The 18236-nt window shown below is 39.9% G+C and overlaps 2 protein-coding genes across 2 annotated transcripts; one reads left to right on the forward strand and one right to left on the reverse strand.

Annotated features, from left to right (window-relative positions):
• Positions 1-4447: 4447 nt before the first annotated feature.
• Positions 4448-7787, reverse strand: pgpep1l (pyroglutamyl-peptidase I like). The gene is given in 6 exon segments (XM_037683664.1): positions 4448-4697; positions 4762-4914; positions 4916-4986; positions 7393-7509; positions 7593-7645; positions 7745-7787. Coding segments are annotated over 6 exon segments (675 nt in total). The 5' UTR covers positions 7776-7787.
• A 637-nt stretch (positions 7788-8424) lies between these two features.
• Positions 8425-16187, forward strand: synm (synemin, intermediate filament protein). The gene is made up of 4 exons (XM_037683500.1): positions 8425-9435; positions 10925-11049; positions 13348-13427; positions 13511-16187. Exons 1-4 carry the CDS (start codon positions 8635-8637, stop codon positions 15532-15534), a joined length of 3030 nt encoding a protein of 1009 aa, XP_037539428.1. The 5' UTR covers positions 8425-8634; the 3' UTR covers positions 15535-16187.
• Positions 16188-18236: the final 2049 nt, after the last annotated feature.

Genomic DNA, 18236 nt, shown 5'->3' on the forward strand with positions numbered 1-18236 from the left:
GTTGTGATCTCCTACCAATCCATTTCTATTATCTTTATGATATATTAAAAAAAACAAAAAAAAAAAAACAAGAGAAAATAAACTTTCCCTAAAAGGTTTTCAGAAACAACTCATTGACTTTTATTTTTATGAAATGTTTCCTTTTGTATTTGCTTTTGTAAATGTATATTATTATTATTAATATTATAAATGAACAACTTAGATTGATGTGTGACCGTGTACTTTCTGCACCCTTTTTTTGTACTTTCTTTGTTTAGCACTGCGTCTAGCGTTGCCCTCTAGGTGCAAATCGATCTCAGGTTAAAGTAAAGGCTTTGCTTTCACCACATATTATTATTATACCAACCTGTATGCCCCCACCTCCAACCCCCCTGCAGTGAACTGCACCCATCTCTCCCCCGGTGCCTCCTTTTAACATCGAATTAGCTCAAATGTACGAGACGATTACTTCAGACCAGCTCTGGTTCGGTTGCCCACCTGCTTCATGCCTCCTCTCAGATAAATAGGGCTGACTGGGTTGTCTTGTTTGCCTTAATTTACTAAACATCGAGCATTTACCCCCCCGTCCCCACCTCTCCCCCTCCTCCACCCCTCCAGCAGCTGGATACTCCTGCTGCTGTTTCAAAGTGACATTTTCTAACTGGTTGATTGTCTTCGAAACCGCTGCCTCTGAAAACCAAATACAGGATGGGTTTTAAAGTCCAGGGAAGGGAACACGTCTCAATATTGCATATTTAAAAAAAGGTCTTAAAACGACTGGACAGTTCAAGAGTTTTGAAGGATTTTCTCATGTTGCCTGGTGGTTTTTTTTATTTTCTCCTTGAAGCCTTTTTTTCCTTGTATGAATGTTTATTTATTATGTGCTTTCCTTTTTGGGGGGAATACCAATATACTGTAAATCACTGTATAAATGCCCCTTGATTCAGTGCAAACTTTAAATTTTTTACCCCCCTTTCAGACATCTATCTACCTCACTCTTTAAATATCTTATATGAGCAGAACAGAAAATACACAGATGCATCTCACTGTTAGCAGTTTCAACAGAAACCTCACCCAAATGAAACCACAGAGCTCTCATTACACGGGCTAGGACGCAAGATGGAACGGACATGTTTGGTTCATGAATATCTGGACTTTTTGTTCCACGTCTGACGTAGAAACAGAACCGAAGTGAGTTGACCGTTCGTCGGCACGGCGTCTTTGCAGCATCACTGTCGTGAAACGAGAACTATTTGAGGCAGTGCAGCGCGAGTGCGTCAACTTTCACTGTTTTTCTGCTGAAACGGAACCAAACAGGATGTGGCGACACAGTTTACCGATAAACGTTCCACCTTCACAGAGTTCCAACCTGTTTTCACAACCTCAAGTCCTCCAAACGCAACAATCAAGAGAAGGTTCTATTTATTTACGTGGGGTTCTGTGGAAAAGTGATGAACAAACAATATCTTACCTGTTGTCGATGCGTCTTTAAATGATCCTGGTTTGGAGAACTTGTTTAATTTTGACCCAATGGATGAGCGTTTTTAATTGTTTTTTAATTTAAGCTTTATTTATACAGGTAGTGTCACTGAGTCAAGAGGACTCAATGGCTAATGCTAAAGAGCTAATGGCTAGTCCAAACTGGGCCACCGTCTTTAAGCATCTCCAGTCTCAAAAACTTTTTAGCAGTTCATGTGAACGTTATTTTATAAAACATCGCCACCAGTTTTCCATTTAATGTTTATTTACATACAGTTCTGTGCTTAGTTTCAAGAGCAAATAGTAGCAGCTGCTAGCTGTAGCACTTCCTGCAGGACTATCGTAGTATTAGTGCCAAAATAACCACGTAATGTGAAACTGACAGTGATGTGAAGGTTTATAAAGTAGCTTGAACCACTGTGACATATTTGTTTTAGGACGGCAACAATTCATTTTAATGTTGGTCTGGCTCAGACTAGCCGTTAGCTCATCAGTACCGTCAGAATTAAAGCATCCCTACAAAATGAGATTGTTTAAAACGCTGTCTGCAACAGATATTTTATTGTTTGGAACACTTCCACAAAACCCCACTTCAGAAAACACACAGCATTGCTTTAACTTTCTCTAAAAATGAAGTTATATTTAAAAAAACAGACTAACAATAGTACACAGGAAATATTAAAGAAGGGAAATGTATCGTTCACCTCCAAGGAAAATTAAATTATTCAACTGTGCGCTTTATTTCGCAGGCGACATATCTCTCACGTGGAGTTTAATTCCAAACAAAGTGATGACATTTTGATCCAGAGTTGTAAATACTTTCCATACAAGCGCATCAACAACCTCCTCGCATGTTTTGACCTTTGGTAAAAATCGAGACCCTCAGTGTTTTAATTCAAGTCTTTGTTTTAGTTGATCATTTGTGTAAAGTTCTTTGAATGTCATAATTTAATCATGTCCAACTCTATCCATTCAATGCTTTAGTGCTCATTTCTATTAATGTTCACCTGACTTTCTTGATGAACATTTTTTTTACATCTAGCTCAAGTATTTTATACATATAGTACTTGTACTTAAAGTGCTGCCAGTTCAATCACCACAGTGGATCTTTAATCATCAGAAGCAGACAAGAAGTCACAAAGTAGCTCTGGCATCTCATAAAACCTCAGCTGGATGTCTCACTCTGTGTTTGGCATATTGGTGAAACTGATGGGCTAACTGATTGAATTTAACGCCCCAAAGCAATAAAAGTTTAGTTTGAGTTAGCCACCAGATAATGTGAATTTGGGTACTCTGCTATGGGGTGCTGTTTGTAAAGCTACACATTTAAATATTAACATCAATATTTTGGTTTGTTTATGCCTTTCATAAAAATAAAAAACTTTTTTTTTCAAAGTCATATTTTCACCATGTCATTCATCCATTTATAAATGTCATAGTTCCAACCTAAATATTTAACTTGCAAGCTAAATATTTAGTTAGCAAGCTAAATATTTACTTTCACGTTAAATATTTAGTTTCCAAACTAAATGATCCAAGCTAAATGTTTCATTTGCAAACTAAATATTTAACTTGCTTATTTAGTTAGCAAATTCAATATTTATTTTGGAAATTAAATATTTAGTTTGGAAAATAACTATTTAGGTCTGCGCTAAATATTTAGTCAGTAAATTAAATGTTTATTTTTGGAAACTAAATATTTAGCTTTGAAAATAAATATTTACATTCGAGCTAAATATTTAGTTAGCAAATTAAATATTTTGTTTAGGAATTAGATATTTATCTTAGAAATTAAATGTTTAGTTTGTAAATTAAATATTTAGCTTGGACAATAAATATTTAGCTTGGAAATTAAATGTTCAGTTTTGAAAATATTTAGCATGGAAATTAAATATTTAATTTACACCTAAATATTTAGTTAATTAAATATTTAACTTGCAAGTTAAATATTTAGTTTGTAAATTAAGCATATTTTGCACAGAATCATTTAGTTTGTCAACTAAATATTTAGCTTGTAAATTAAATATTTAGTTTGGAATTATGACATTTATAAATGTATGAATGACATGATGAAAATATGACTTTTTAAAAAAAACTAGTTTTTTTCTTATGAAAGGCTAAATAAACCAAAATATTGATGTTAATTTTTGACTGTGTAGCTTTACAAATGTCACCCCATACCATTGTTCCTTTAAATCATACGTTTAAATGAGAAAAAGTAAGAGTCCAGTTGCTGCCAAATGTAAACAAGTCACGTAAGAGCAAAGCGTTTGAGTCGTTAACATGTCTGTGTGTTGATGCTTCTTCAGTTTGGATGAGTCGTGACATAGTCGAGCTTTTCTGAGTAGAAGTGATCTTTTCTGTGAGGCGAGCGGTTCCAGTTCGTTCTCAAACCTGTTGAAACCGCAGCATTTCCAGTACGGACACGCAGGAGAAGAGGGTGTTGCTTAGGTTACGGGTATACATAAAAATTAAATGAGATTAGCAAAAAAAAAAAAAGTTTCAAATTTACACTGGATGCTTTTATTTAACGTTTAAATTAGACTTCCAGACAACAGCTCTTAGTTTAGTCACTTTCATCTTTTTAATTCGCCAGAATGTTCTTCAGACAAACGTCAGGTTTACGGGAGGATGCGTCCAAGCACCCCCTGCAATAATAGGTTTGAGGTTTATCATTCATGTGTTTTGTATAATTTGCATTCCTACACCTTTAAGGGGCCTTGGTCTACTACTATCTCTTATAATGCTTTTGCAAAATCTGTGTGTTAATAAGTTGATTGGGGAAAGAAATCAAAAAGATTTTCACTAGACTGTCTTCTTTTTTCAAGATGTCTGTGTATCTGAAGCCTCAAAGTTGTTTTTATCACTTCTATAACTGAGACGGTGTGTTGTTGGTTTTTTTTTTTTTTTTTTTTTTGGACAAGCCGTCTCCAAATGTGTATGAAAATTTCTTGTATTTTACTTTTTTCTGAAATTTTGATTAAACAAATCAATGAGAGCAGTGACTGCCTGTATTATTTCCCGTCATGCTACAGTTTGTTTCACGTGTGCTGATGGGGTGTGACGTGTGGGGCTGTTCTGGGTCTTCCAGCTGTTGGAGCATTCTCACAATGACGGCCTGCAGAAAAGGAACCAGTCTGTCAGCTGAGGCGAGACTGCCCGATGAGGGGATGTGGATCAAAGCTGCTCTCCGCTCACCGGGATACAACGAGCAGTAATACGCAAAATCACACAGGTATCTGAACAGAAGTAAGAAGGCATTATCTACTATTTGTACTCAGTTATGCAGAAATGAACGCCTACCTGCCAGCATCCCTGGAATAAATCACATCCATCTCAATGTGTTGAAAGTGCTTGGAGATGGTCTTCATGTTCACAACCGAGTCCAGTTTCTCTGGTCCGGCTTCGATACAGCAGTGACCTGTGGGGCAGATGCCACACACATCCCTGTCTCTACCCACAGTTCTTCCCTGTTTGCTCCAAAATGACAACACTGGAACCTCTTGCGATGCCCACATGGACAGCAAACTAAGAGAAAAATATACAGATGTAGATGAATTTATTGGGACCCTTACAGCTCATTGAAACGATTCATTTCTTGTGGAAATGGATTCAGTTAAAAGTAATAAATATGCATGGTTTTAGTATAGGACCAAGTAAACAAAAGTATATTTTACAAAATTACCATGGCTAGATGTTGGTATCCTTAAAGAGACTGATAGTATTTATAATACAGCCATGCTTCAAACTGTTAGACCTAGTATCAGACAGGGCTGCCCGTTGTCATCGATTCTGTTCATAACTTTCATGGACAGAATTTCTCGGTGCAGCCAGGGGCCGGAGGGAGTCTGGTACGGTGACCTCAGGATTCCATCTCTGCTCTTTGCAGATGATGTGGTCCTGCTGGCATCATCGTGCCGTGATCTTCAGCTCCCAATGGAGCGGTTTGCAGCCGAGTGTGAAACAACTGGGATGAGAATCAGCACCTCCAAATCTGAGGTCATGGTCCTCAACCGGAAAAGGGTGGATTGCTCTGTTCAGGTCCAGCGTGAGGTTCTGCCTGAAGTGGAGGAGTTCAAGTATCTTTGGGTTTTGTTCACAAGTGAGGGAATAATGGAGCGTGAGGTTGACAAATGGATTGGTGCAACATCTGGAGTATTGTGGACTCTGTGCTAGTCTGTTGTGGTGGAGAGAGAGCTGAGCTGTAAGACAAAGATCTCCGTTTACCGGTTGGTCTATGTTCCTACCCTCACCTACAGCCACATACTCTGGGTAGTGACCGAAAGAATGAGATCGCAGCTACAGGTGGTTGAAATGAGTTTGCTCTACAGGGTGGCTGGACTCTCCCTTAGAGATAGGAGAGCCTCCGTCTACTGGACCTCTGGAAGGCAGTCTGTGAGAACAGCTGCTGTGGTCATTATTACCATCAAGCTGCTAACAAGACCTGTTAACAAGACCTGCTAACGATGCTAACAAGACCTGCTAACGATGCTAACAAGACCTGCTAACGATGCTAACAAGACCTGCTAACGATGCTAACAAGACCTGCTAATGATGCTAACAAGACCACGCCGCTAACAGAACAGAACCATGCCGCTGAAAGAACCTCACTGCTAACCAAACCACAGTAATGATGTATTTCTTTTTCACTTTTGGCGCCTTGCTTTTGTAATTTTTGCTGCATGCTTGGGTATTTCTTGTTTTTGTTGTTTTTGGCAAGTCGATACGGTTCTTCTCGTCCTCAGCATTTCATTGTGTTGTTGACCTTGTGTTGATCTGCTTATGACAAGTAAACCAAACCTGAAACCAGATAGGGAGAGAAGTTCAGTTATCCGGGAGAGACTCGGAGTAGAATCGCTGCTCCTCCACATTGAAAGGAGCCTGTTGAGGTGGTTCAGGCATCTGGTAAGGATGCTCCCTGGGCACCTCCATAGGGAGGTGCTTCAGACATGTCTAATGGGGAGGAGACTCAGGGGAAGACCCGGGACACTAGAGAGACTATCTCTCGGTTGGCCTGGGAATGCCTTGGAGTCCTCCCAGAAGAGGTGGCTGTGGAAAGAGATGTCTGGACCTCCCTGTTCAAGCTTCTGCCCCCATGATCTGACTTTGGAACAAGTGGAAGATACTGGATGGATGGATGAATGGATGGATGGGTTTCATAGAAAAAGACCCAGGAGAGCTTCACTTTTGATGGAAAATCACCTAAATGTGTGTGAATAATTATGTAAAGGTAATAAATTGGTCTGTTTCTGTAATAAACACTTTGCATCCCCACAAAAGTTGTGACAAACATTAAAGTACACTTTTTTTCCCGGCTGCTCCCTTCTTCAGGGGTCGACACAGCGAACGAAGACGTGGCGATTATTTTTACACGGATGGTGGATGCCCTTCCTGATGCAACCATAGACCACCGAGCTACCACAGCCCTCTGGGTGGAGCAAAGAGCTGCTGTCTAGGACACCCGGGGGAGCAGATGGTGGGGGTTAAGGGCCTTGCTCAAGGGCCCAGAGTGGGACGAATGAGGGTGGAGGCAGGTGTGGGTGCTTTACCAATCCCACCCACATTTTGACGTTGTCGGTACCAGGAGTTGGACCAGTGATCTTCCTATCACAGGCCCACATTCTCTAATCTCTGCGCCACCACTCCCAAACATTAAAGTACACATAAATGCTGAAAATGTTCTATTTATTTATTTAATTTTAAATTAATCTATGTTTTGTTTTTATCTCTGGCCCTCCTTTGCAAAACAGGAGAATAGTTTGTAATTTAAAAACGTTTTAATTTTTTTTATTTAAACCTTTATTTTACCAGGAAATAAATAAATTGAGATTATTAATCTCGTTTACAAGGATGTCTATTTATATGTGGAATGAGTGGAGGTAATTTTTAGTGACAACCACTGTCTCCAAACCAACATGAGCCAGTGTTTCTTACCTTTGGTTTGAGGTTTTTCCAGATTCCAGAGATAATCTGATGAGTTGAGGAATAACTGACCGGAAGCTTCTTGATGGAAACCTCGAGCTTCTCTCCCAGTCCAGCCACTTTCAAATCCTGCAGTATTTGTCAAATTATGAAATACATTTCATAAAGAAACACTGGTACAAAATAAAAAGCTTTTTTTTTTTTTTAACAACCTGAGCTGCTCTCCAGCTGGGGTTCTCCCAAAACTGTCTGAACGGTCCGAACCCTTAAAATAGAGAGGCTGCGTTTAAAACTCTTATTTATTTCACTATAAATGTTGCTTTGAGAAGGGGCTCATGTGCGAACAAGCAACTGTTTATTTTACCTGTAATGACAACGATTTCCTTTTCGTTCATAATGTGCTGAAGTTCGCAGCAAAGCTAAAAGGGCGCAGTTATTCTAAGAGCCGGTAACTCTGGTTTTGTCCAGCAGGGGGCGCGCTGATCTAAAATAAAACGTCCAGCTGGGCGTAGCAACGGTGCGTTCAAGGGCTTCACGGAAAGAATGCCATCAACTGTGCAAGTCATCGAAAAAGTCCATTAATTATAGATTGACACACTTCAAATTACGTCACTTCACATTTTTACCATTTCGTCAGTTTTTTAAAAATATACTAACACCAGACACTCAAATATTTAACAATTTGAACAAACAAACAAATTAAAGAAGTATAATTATATTTATTTATAGATGCGGACTGTTTATGTTTTCCGAGTATAATTTCTACTTAGTATTTACTAATTAAATCAGTTCTGAATGAAAATGTAAAAGTGTCATTAGACTGTAGGCAGTAAGATTGACTCACATTTGCTGATTTTCTTCTGCACTGAAAGTGGCAGAGAAGAAATTTCTCAGGCTCCTTATCTCCTTGTGCATTTTCCAGTCATTAAAGAGTGCATTAGATGAAAGGAACTGTAGATGTAGTTACAGGAACTGAAAATATATTATGATGAAACTGTGACATTTTACTTTTTTTTTTTTTAGAATGCGGAGATCACACAGCACTTGAATGCAGCATCACATCTGCTGGAGGACAGGGCCTTCAGGCGTGGGACGCTCCTGAGGCTGTGATGCATTCAGGACCCGCCCTCCTCCTCCACCTCCTGCACTTGTCAAAGGGATCGGCAAATTACATCACACTTCTAACCAAAGACTCACGGGCGAACACCAGGACAATAACAACAAAACACAGGGCTACTTATTTATTTACTTAAAATGATTCCTTTCAAGAGAACTTTTGATGGGGAGAAGCAGCAGCTGCACGAGCTCAACAACAGACTCGCGCGCTATCTGTCCAGAACCAAGCAGCTGGAGCAGGAGAACGCGCATCTTCTCGCTGAGACGAACAAACTGCGGCAGGCGGGCTGCACGGCGGAGTGGGAGCAGAAGAGCAGGCAGGAGATGCGGGACTTGCGGAGGGTGGTGGAACAGCTGTCCCAGGAGAAGTCCCGCGCTGAGATGGAGCGCGAGAAGCTGCGGCGGGAGCTGCAGGCGGTCCGGTGTGTGTGCTGCGAGCAGAGCGAGGTGTGCCGGGACATCGACGGGGAGCTGCAAGGCTGCGAGAAGGAGCTCCAGCAGGCGCACAAAGTCAACAGCGAGCTCCAGCAGCGGCTCTCCCAACTCCAGCACGAGTACGAACGCCTGGAGGGCGCGCGCAAGCAGGAGGTGGCCCACCTCCGGCGGCAGGTGGAGTCCCGGGCGGCGCCCTTCTTCATGCAGACCTACCGCGGCCCCTCCGCGGTCTCCGTGGAGGAGGTGCAGGAGTACGCCCGCGGCCTGTCTGACGGCTGGATAGAGACGTTTGAAATGTACCAGCAGAAGGTGGAGGGCATGGAGCGCGCGATCAGGCAGGACCAGGCGAGGCTGGGCGACCTGCAGAGGGAGAGGATGCTCTACGCCTCCCAGCTGGACAAACTGCGCGCGGAGGCGGAGACGACAGGGCAGGTGCAGCTGCGGCTGGAGGAGCAGCTGGTGAACATGCAGGAGCACTTCCGCGTGGACCTGAGTGAACATCAGGTGAGGAGTGCGCGTCTACATGCATGTACCCCCCCCCCCCCCACACACACACACACACCCGCCTGTCCCCCGCCACACCCACTGACTGCAAGGCTCTGGTGCAGCAGCTGTCCAGAGCTGCAACAAATAAATTATTCATCGTCAGCTCTGCATGTTTATAGTTTATCCACCTGTGTTGTGAAAAGAACTCACCCCCGTGTTTTGTTTTTGCTTAAAAAAAATCACTGACATGTTTCAGATCAACAGGTATTAGGCAAAAACAAACTGTTAATCAATGATTTCATTTATGAAGGGGATACAATCAATTCAAACCAATCAGTTTGTGAAAAAAGTAATTGAACCCTAAAATTGTTTGTTCCCTCCTCTCGAGGTAACTGTTGCGCTCCAGTGTTTGTGATGACTGACCCTGGAGGACTTTTAGCTGGTGTGATTGTTGTCCTGCTGCAGAACAAATGTTCTCCTTGTAGAAAGCAGAGTCCATCATTTACGGCAAGTCGTCCAGATCTTGAAGCAGCAAAGCAGCCCCACCATCACACTATCACCACCATGTTTGACTATGATCTTTTTTGGAAATGCTCTATATCAGAAAGACACATCCTCCAAAAGGTTTCACTTTGGTCTTAGTGCACAAATAATTTTCCTCAGAATCATCAAAATGTTTATTGGCTGTTGTGAGATGCTCTTTTGTGTTCTTGTCATTGTTGACCTTCATCTCTTTCTTATCACTGAAGCATGAACTCTGACCTTAACCGAGCCTGCAGGTTTTTTTTTTAGATGCTGCAGGTTCTTTAGGGACCAGGATGTGATCTGAGTAAGTTTGGAGCCAGCCTCACTTGGGAAGGTTCACCACTGTTCCAAATGTTCTCCATTTGTAGATAACCGTGATTTATTGATTCTACGGATCTGGCAGTGATCAGGGCTGGGTGCGGCTGTGACATTTAACTGAGCTTTACAAAAAAAGTGTGGTTAATCATATTTAAATCATGAGGGGGGGGGGCAATAAATTGCACACAGAGCCAAGTTGGGTTGGATCACCGTTTTCCTTTAATAAATGAAATCATCGTATAAAAACTGCATTTTGTTTACTCAGGTTATGTTTGTTTTTATATTTACTCTTTGTTTTTTTGCTGATCTCAAACATAGGTGTGACAAAAAAGCTAAAACGGAAGAAATCTGTAAGGAGCAAACACGCTGAGTTTGAGCTTGTCTCTTTCAGGAACCATTGACCTCCTCATAAAACGACTGAGTCGCTGGTCAGCTGTAGATTTACAGTCGCTGGATTAGTCCATCCACTTAAACCGATTAGCTGTCAGACTGACAAATCCTTATTAGTCTCCTAAAAGTGGTGGCGGCTTGGAGCAGGCAGGCCAGTTAAAAAAAGATGGCACTCTGCATGATTTTCTTTGCCACTAAAGTCAACTAAAAAAACAAATTGATTAAAGTGTGACGAATAAGCATTATTTAACGGTAACCAGTTTTCTCCATCCAGATGGTTATTGAGCGGCTCGAGCATGAGAGGAACATGCTGGCTGGTGCTTTGGAAGAAAAAATGAGAGAACACCAGCACCTTCTCCAGGTGAAGATGGACCTGGGCATGGAGGTGGCTGCTTACAGGTGATCAGTCTTTCTGCTTTTTGTTGTCCGCTCGAATCAAATAAAGCTCATGTTTTAATATCACATGGAGAAGAAGCTATGGCGATACTTTGGGTGATGTAGAAGCACAGAGTCAGCTGACATGCTCAACTTCTGTAACTGAAGCCCAAAGCAGCAAATTTAAACATTCATTTTAGAGTACGCTTCTCTCTGTAGGGGATAAGTAGTTTTCTTGTGTTTAAAATTTATTTTGGTGTCCTAAAAACAAGACCTACTGGGTTTTTTTGGGTAAAAGTGACTTTTCAGAAGATGTTGCAGAAGTACAAGTTATTTGAACTAAATCTGAATTGAAATATTAAAGTACAGAAAGTGTTTTTGATGAGAATATGAAAACCAGTTTCAAAATACAGTAATATTCTGGTTTGAAGCTGTGTGTTTGTATGTGAAATACAAAAGATGTTTAAATTTTTGCTTTAACCTGCTTTGGAATAATTCCATATTTCTTAAAAAAAATAATCATTCTTCCCCTTCCTGAAGTTATTCTGGATTAAAGACTAGGGATGCACAAAATGGTATCAGCCGATGTTAGCGTTAAAGTTCAATATCGGACATAAGCCATTCCATCAAAATAACTCACAGATATAAAAGGCTCTGTTTCTCTATGACAACCCAGTGACAAGGATGCCTGCAGCGGCAGCACAACGTGATGATGTCATGCCCGCCTACCTAATCCCACGACGGAGAAGAAAATTCAAAATGTTGGCGATGTGGAATTATTTTTTTCCTTGAGAATATTGGATTCTGAATATCCTGATGCATGCTCAATAATGGACTCTGAAGATTTTTGGACTACGTTGAGCCTCGCTACATCGTTCCCAGTTGGAGATATATTTCCGACGTAGCCTTACCCGAGTTACAAGCCGTCATTTCCGACGTCATTGAGAAACTCATAGCCGATAGCACCCCACAAACATTTGGACGTCAAGTGTTAGCCCCGTTAGCATGATTTAGTCTTACGGCACAATGGATAGACAAAAACTTTGACCTTAAAAAGGCTGACCTTCATGCACAAGAGTGTAGATGATTCCACACTGCAGCTAAGAACCTGGAACAAGCCTCCACAAGTGAGACAGCATCGCAAGTGACTAATGCTAATAAATAACATTTAACATTTTTCATTTAATATAAGTTAAAATGGTATGCATATCATATGGTTGTTACTGAATATATGTCACCAGCTCTTACAGCTGTTGCACAATTTTTGTAGCAAATAAGCCTAAATAAGAAGATATGTTCTGACAAAGGGAAGTATCGGTATCGGTTATCAGCCAAATAAGTTTTAACATATCGGTATATCAGATATCGGCCAAAAATCCAATATCGTGCATCCCTATTAAAGACTTAATTATTTATCTGCTTGCATATAAATTTTGTTTTAATAAATCTTTTGGATAATTGAACTGTAAATGAGTAGCTGAAATCTGTTTCCTAATTTCTACATATGACCTGTTTACATCATCAATAGTTCTGTGGAAGTGTATCAAGATAAACTGATAACATTGATCCTATGGTACTGTATACCGTGTATTGACTATTACACACAATGACAAAATAACAGGCTGTTTTCTCCTAAAAGGCAAAATTTCCAAAACAGTTGCGAAAGTGTATTCTTACATTTAAGGAGTATATTATTGTCATATCACAGCCTCTTGTCACGTATCGTAAAGCAGATAAAAACATCTTCAATGAAATCGTTGAGGAATACAAAAGTTGTATTGCAACAACTTTCAGGAAGTTCTTAAGAAGAAAACCTACATGACTGGATTCTTCCCTGAGAAATCTGGTTGGTTTTCAATATTTGGATAGTACGGTATAACCACTAAAAGACTTAGCGGTCGTATGTGTTATTGTGAGTCACGAGTTTGCTTTAGCTGAGATTTATTACAAAGGACTGTGGACAGTCCCACATCGTCATTGTTATTTTTAGACCTGTCTTTGGAAAGGCACAGGAGAGGTCGTTTTTAGAGGGATTCAGGTTTGTCTCTTGAGATAAGGCGAGTTTGAGCTAATTACAACAAAGTTTTGACAAGTGGAAAAAAACAACAGCTTGAGCTGGTTTTGATGTTTGCTACCTTATATGGGCAGGTTCAGGACTCATACAGTCTTGTAAAGCCAGTGGAGTTTAGTTTGAGGGGGTTGAAATGGCAGAGGCAAACGACGTACTCGATTTTGTGAGGTAATTGTCTTTTTGTTTTTTGTATATCTACTATGCACTGGTTCATTTGTCTGTATCCTTTTTTCTCTCCTGTCTTTGATAAGGGCTCTCCTGGAAAGTGAAAGAGATGGTCTACAAGATGCTCACAGGAGGGTGAATCAACATCAGAGGGAAAGAATAATAGGTACAATATTGAACTTGATGGAGACTAAATACTAAGCAGCACTCAATAGGTTAATAAGTATTTATGCTATTTTTATGCTTCAGATATCAAGATGCCTGCCCAAACTTTCACTCCAAGAACTTCTACCTTAACCACAAGACGACATATGGATATTAGCTATACATCACCAGCAAACCTGAGAGGATCCCCAGTGACGACATCTGGGTCTGTAAGTCCCTCCAGGGTCACTCCTATTTCAGCTGCAGAGAGAGCTCGCCATCAGAGTCCGGCGTCCAGAAGGGACATGATCTCATTCAACAAAGCTCGGGCTGCCGCTCCAGCCCCCGCTACCACCACCACCACCAGCAAAGATAAACACTTTGGTCAGAGTCAAAACCAAATGAGTCAAAACGTTCAGAAAATTGTGCCAGAGGAGCAAGTTTTGAGACTCAAACAGGTCTCTCCAGAAAGCCAGATCGGTGCTACAACCGACAGCAAATCAGTAAGAGTGGCATCACCCCCAAAGTTGAGCCTCAGCACAAAGACTGAGACAGAAAGCAAAATGCACGTGTCAGATGAGGATGAGAGATGCAGTGATCGTGAGGAGCTGAAAGATAAAGGGAGAGCAGAGTCTTCTACAGGCTCAACTGAGAAAAAAATACTAGACTCCGTATCAGTAGAGGATATTATTGAGAAAGTGATCAAACCAGCAGGTTTAGAGGCTAAGGTCTGTTCATCAGGAGACTCAAAGGTCAGTTACCACGTGGAGAAAACTGAGCAGGATGATGGCACCACCAAGACACAGATTGTCCTGGAGTCTAAGGTGGAGGAAGAGCTGGATGTTTCTGAGGACTCTGTCCTGGAAGAACTCCTGAACCAATGTGTGAAGAAAGTGTCACTAGAGGACATAGAAGATACAGCAACAGGAAGCATGATTAAGAATCTGCTAAGCAGCCTTCAAGAAGGAGAAAGCTTGGATAACAAGTCTGTCAATGTGGAAATCATTGAGGAACCTATTGCATCTCATAGTGACAAGGAGCTAGAGGTTGAAGAGAAGAGAGGATCTAGTTTTAATGAGCCCTCAACACATTTCCAAATTGAGGAAATAGAAAATGTCCATTGTGCTCCTCAAGAAGAAAAAAGTGAGATTGATGAGATGAAATTCTCCCAAGGAGTCACAAACCAGTCCAGTGGTGGATCTGTACAAGTTCAGGAAGTCTTTAGAGAAAATGAGTCTCCACAGTTTTCCCAAGACCAAGACTTACGTGAGTATTTTGTGTCCACACCAGATGAAAACCTATCTGAACCTGAGGAGGGTGGAGGGATAATGTCATATGGTCATTATGGAATTGTAGATGACCTGTCAGATGAAAGGTATTATCAAGATGAGAGCCTTCCACAGAGAAGCGTGACTGTAGAGGGAAGTGATGAATTCAAGTCAGGCAAACCCTCGTTCGCCAAAGAGAATTTTCCAGAGTGCATCATTGAAGAAGAGGTTCGTGTCTCACCTATAGTGCAAGAGTCAGTGCTGGAGTTTCTAAGAGAGGACTCCTTGGAGCCCAAAGAGCAGCTGAAAGGAGCTCTGGAGACATTACAAAGTTCAGTGTCAGGTCCTCTGAAGGAGGAACTAGCGTTCCTCACAAAACTGAGCAGAGAAAGTCCAGATAATTTGGAAGTTAGAAAAGTTGAGCAGTCCACCAATAATGGAACCATGACAATAGTTGCAGAGCTAAATGTCTCTCAAACCCTTGAAGACTCTGGACTGCTGGAGGAAGGAGACGATCTTTCTGAGGAGCAGATCATGAAAGCTCTCAGAGCGTCTAACCTGGATCTCGAGAAAGCCTTCCAGGGAGGGGCAGGAGCTGGGTACAGCATCAGAGTTTCTGAAGAGGAGGTTGCTCATGTTGGGGATTTTGAAGGCTTCGGTGACGATGAGGCTTCTACATCTCAGATCATTGAAAAACACATCAAACTGGAGCCATCAGAGAAGTCTTTCACTTTTCAAATGGATGATCAGGGCAGTATCGCCGTGGCAAGCTCAGAGCCGGAGCTGATTTTGGAATCCCCGGTGAAGACATCGGAAGAAAAACGTGTTGCAACAGTTTACCTTGAAGGCCCTTTAGAGTAGAGAAAAAAAACATCTGGAATTGAACAGAAGCTACTCTAATGCAACAGTCCACACGTGACACACAAATGCTGAATATGTCTGCAAACCAAGATATCTAAACGAGCTTGTTGTGAACTTTTACAATATTTAGTCAGTTGGCGTTCACCAAAACACCAAGCACGAACGGATATTAACCAGATGAAGTTAGGGATGATGCATCTACAAGCTGCAGGGAATGCTGATGCATGTTTATGTGTTTACACAACTTCCACGCTATCTTCAAATAGATATGTTTAATCTCTTCTTTTTTAATTAGCTTAGACTGTTCTGTTGAGCATGAACAGCCTATATTTGCGTTAGCGACACCATTAACTTAGCCATTCTTTCACAATGTTGAGTCTTCTGTATTTACATTTAATGCAGATCAACACGGGTCATGAGTCATGAGGTGCTTCTGCTCCATTTGCAGATTGGAGTTTTAACCTTTTTTGTGCCTTGGACTCTTCTACAAAACACGACATCCAGAGAAATGTGGTTAGTTTAGGAAGAAGTCACTAACATAAAATGTAGTTAAACTTGGGGCTAAAGTTTATTGTGGGATAGGGAAAAACTATTTTAGTAAATAAGGTATAAACATGGCATAAAATAACATTGCTTGATATTTTAGATTGTTTAGCTTTATAACATAAAAGTTATATTTTTCATTAACTGTGAACGAAAAACATTTATTCAACCAATTTGATGAAGATGTCCAAATATGTTTAGTATATTTTTACAAGGTACGGTACCACATTACTGTACAATTTTACATAACATTCAGGTTCAAATAGGTGACTGGGAATTTGGAAACCAATATTTTACACTACAATACAGAAATCTAAAAAATAATAGTGAATTTTAGAGCAATTGTGAAAAAATACGTAATCACACTGAGTGTATTTTATTCTAACTGCAGCTGATGCAGGTTGTTTGCACCGTTTTGTTCGCTCACATTTGTTCAGTATCAGTGCTGGCACACAGAGTTCAACTTTGCTCTGACCTAAGAGTGTATTTACAACCGAGACTATTTTCGGATCATCTGCTTAGTGGCGCCGAGTCTTCGCTAATGTTTGTTGTGTCGTTTGCTGTTTTTAAAGTCAGAAGTGAAACACTATGAATTCAGTCTGGTGATATGTTCGGACATTTTCTCTTCTCGGCTGTACTTCACACTTTTCCAAGGAGTGTTTTTGACTAAAATACAAAATATAGCAAAAATACAACTTGTGTTTCAGAGACACATAAAGCAAAGTTTTTAGAAGGATGGATTGTGTTTAGTGTGAAGGGAATATATCATTTATTGATCTGCTTCCTGATACATTTAATATTATTTTACCATATTAATAACCTTAATATTAATATGCGATCATGAACTGTCAGAATGATAATGTTCTCATTTTTTATAGTATAATCATTTTTGATGTGACTATCTGTAAGAAGACAGCAAAGAGTTCATGGGTCGTCATCCCTTTATTTAGTTGATATTTGTTCCCCGGGAATCCTTGAGAGGTGCTTGTTTTCTTCAACATCCCCCCATCTCAGCTTGCAGCTGATGTGATAATGGCTGGGGCAGGACGAAGGGTGGTATGGGGTGCCGTTTGTAAAGTTACACAGTCAAAAATTAACAGCGATATTTTGGTTTATTTATAGCCTTTCATAAGAAAAAAAAGTTTTTTTTTTCAAAGTCATATTTTCACCATGTTATTCAAACATTTATAAATGTCATAGTTCCAAACTAAATATTTATTGTCCAAGCTAATTATTAAATTTCCAGACTAAATATTCATTGTCCAAGCTAAATATTTAATTTCCAAACTAAACATTTAATTTCTAAGTTAAACATTTAATTTCCAAAATAAATATTTAATTTGCTAACTAAATATTTAACTTGCAAGCTAAATAATTTTTAGGTCTGAGTTAAATATTTAGTTAGCAAATTGCATATTTACTTTAGGAATTAAATGTTTAGCTTAGAAATGTTTAGTTTGGATATTAAATATTTATCTTGGACAATAAATATTTAGCTTGGAAATTAAATATTTAATTTACACCTAGTTCACTAACTAAATATTTAGGTGTAAGTTAAATATTTATTTTCAAAATATTTAGTTTACTAACTAAATATTTAACTTGCAAGTTAAGTATTTAGTTAGTAAAATAAATATTTAGCTTGTAAATTAAATATTAATTTGGAACTATGACATTTATAAATGTATGGATAACATGGTGAAAATATGACTTTGGAAAAAAAAAGTTTTTTTTATTTTTTATTATTAAAGGCTAAAGAAACCAAAATATTGCTGTTCATTTTTGCCTGTGTAACTTTACAAATGGCACCACATAGAGTGGGAGCTGGCAGAACTGTAATCAGGAGGGTCCTAAAAATTAACAACTTTGCTTCAGGAAGCCAGAACGGGTCAGAAACTTGGATGGGACATGACATGAATAAATTATGTACTTGTAATGTGTTGAATCTGTGGGTCTGGCTGTTCTCCGAAGCTTTGTAATAAATTTGATGAAATCTGCACCTGACCGTTTGTGATTTTTTTTTGTCCCCACAACATTCAGATGCACAGATACATTAAGTTTCCATACTGATTACACAATTGTTGTATCTCATGACTCAAACCTCTGACACATTTGTAGTTACAGGATGAAAAAATAAAAGACAGAAACGCGGCTTTAAG

Source organism: Nematolebias whitei, chromosome 10, assembly GCF_014905685.2.
Source record: "Nematolebias whitei isolate Nwh7 chromosome 10, NemWhi1, whole genome shotgun sequence".
NCBI lineage: Eukaryota > Metazoa > Chordata > Actinopteri > Cyprinodontiformes > Rivulidae > Nematolebias > Nematolebias whitei.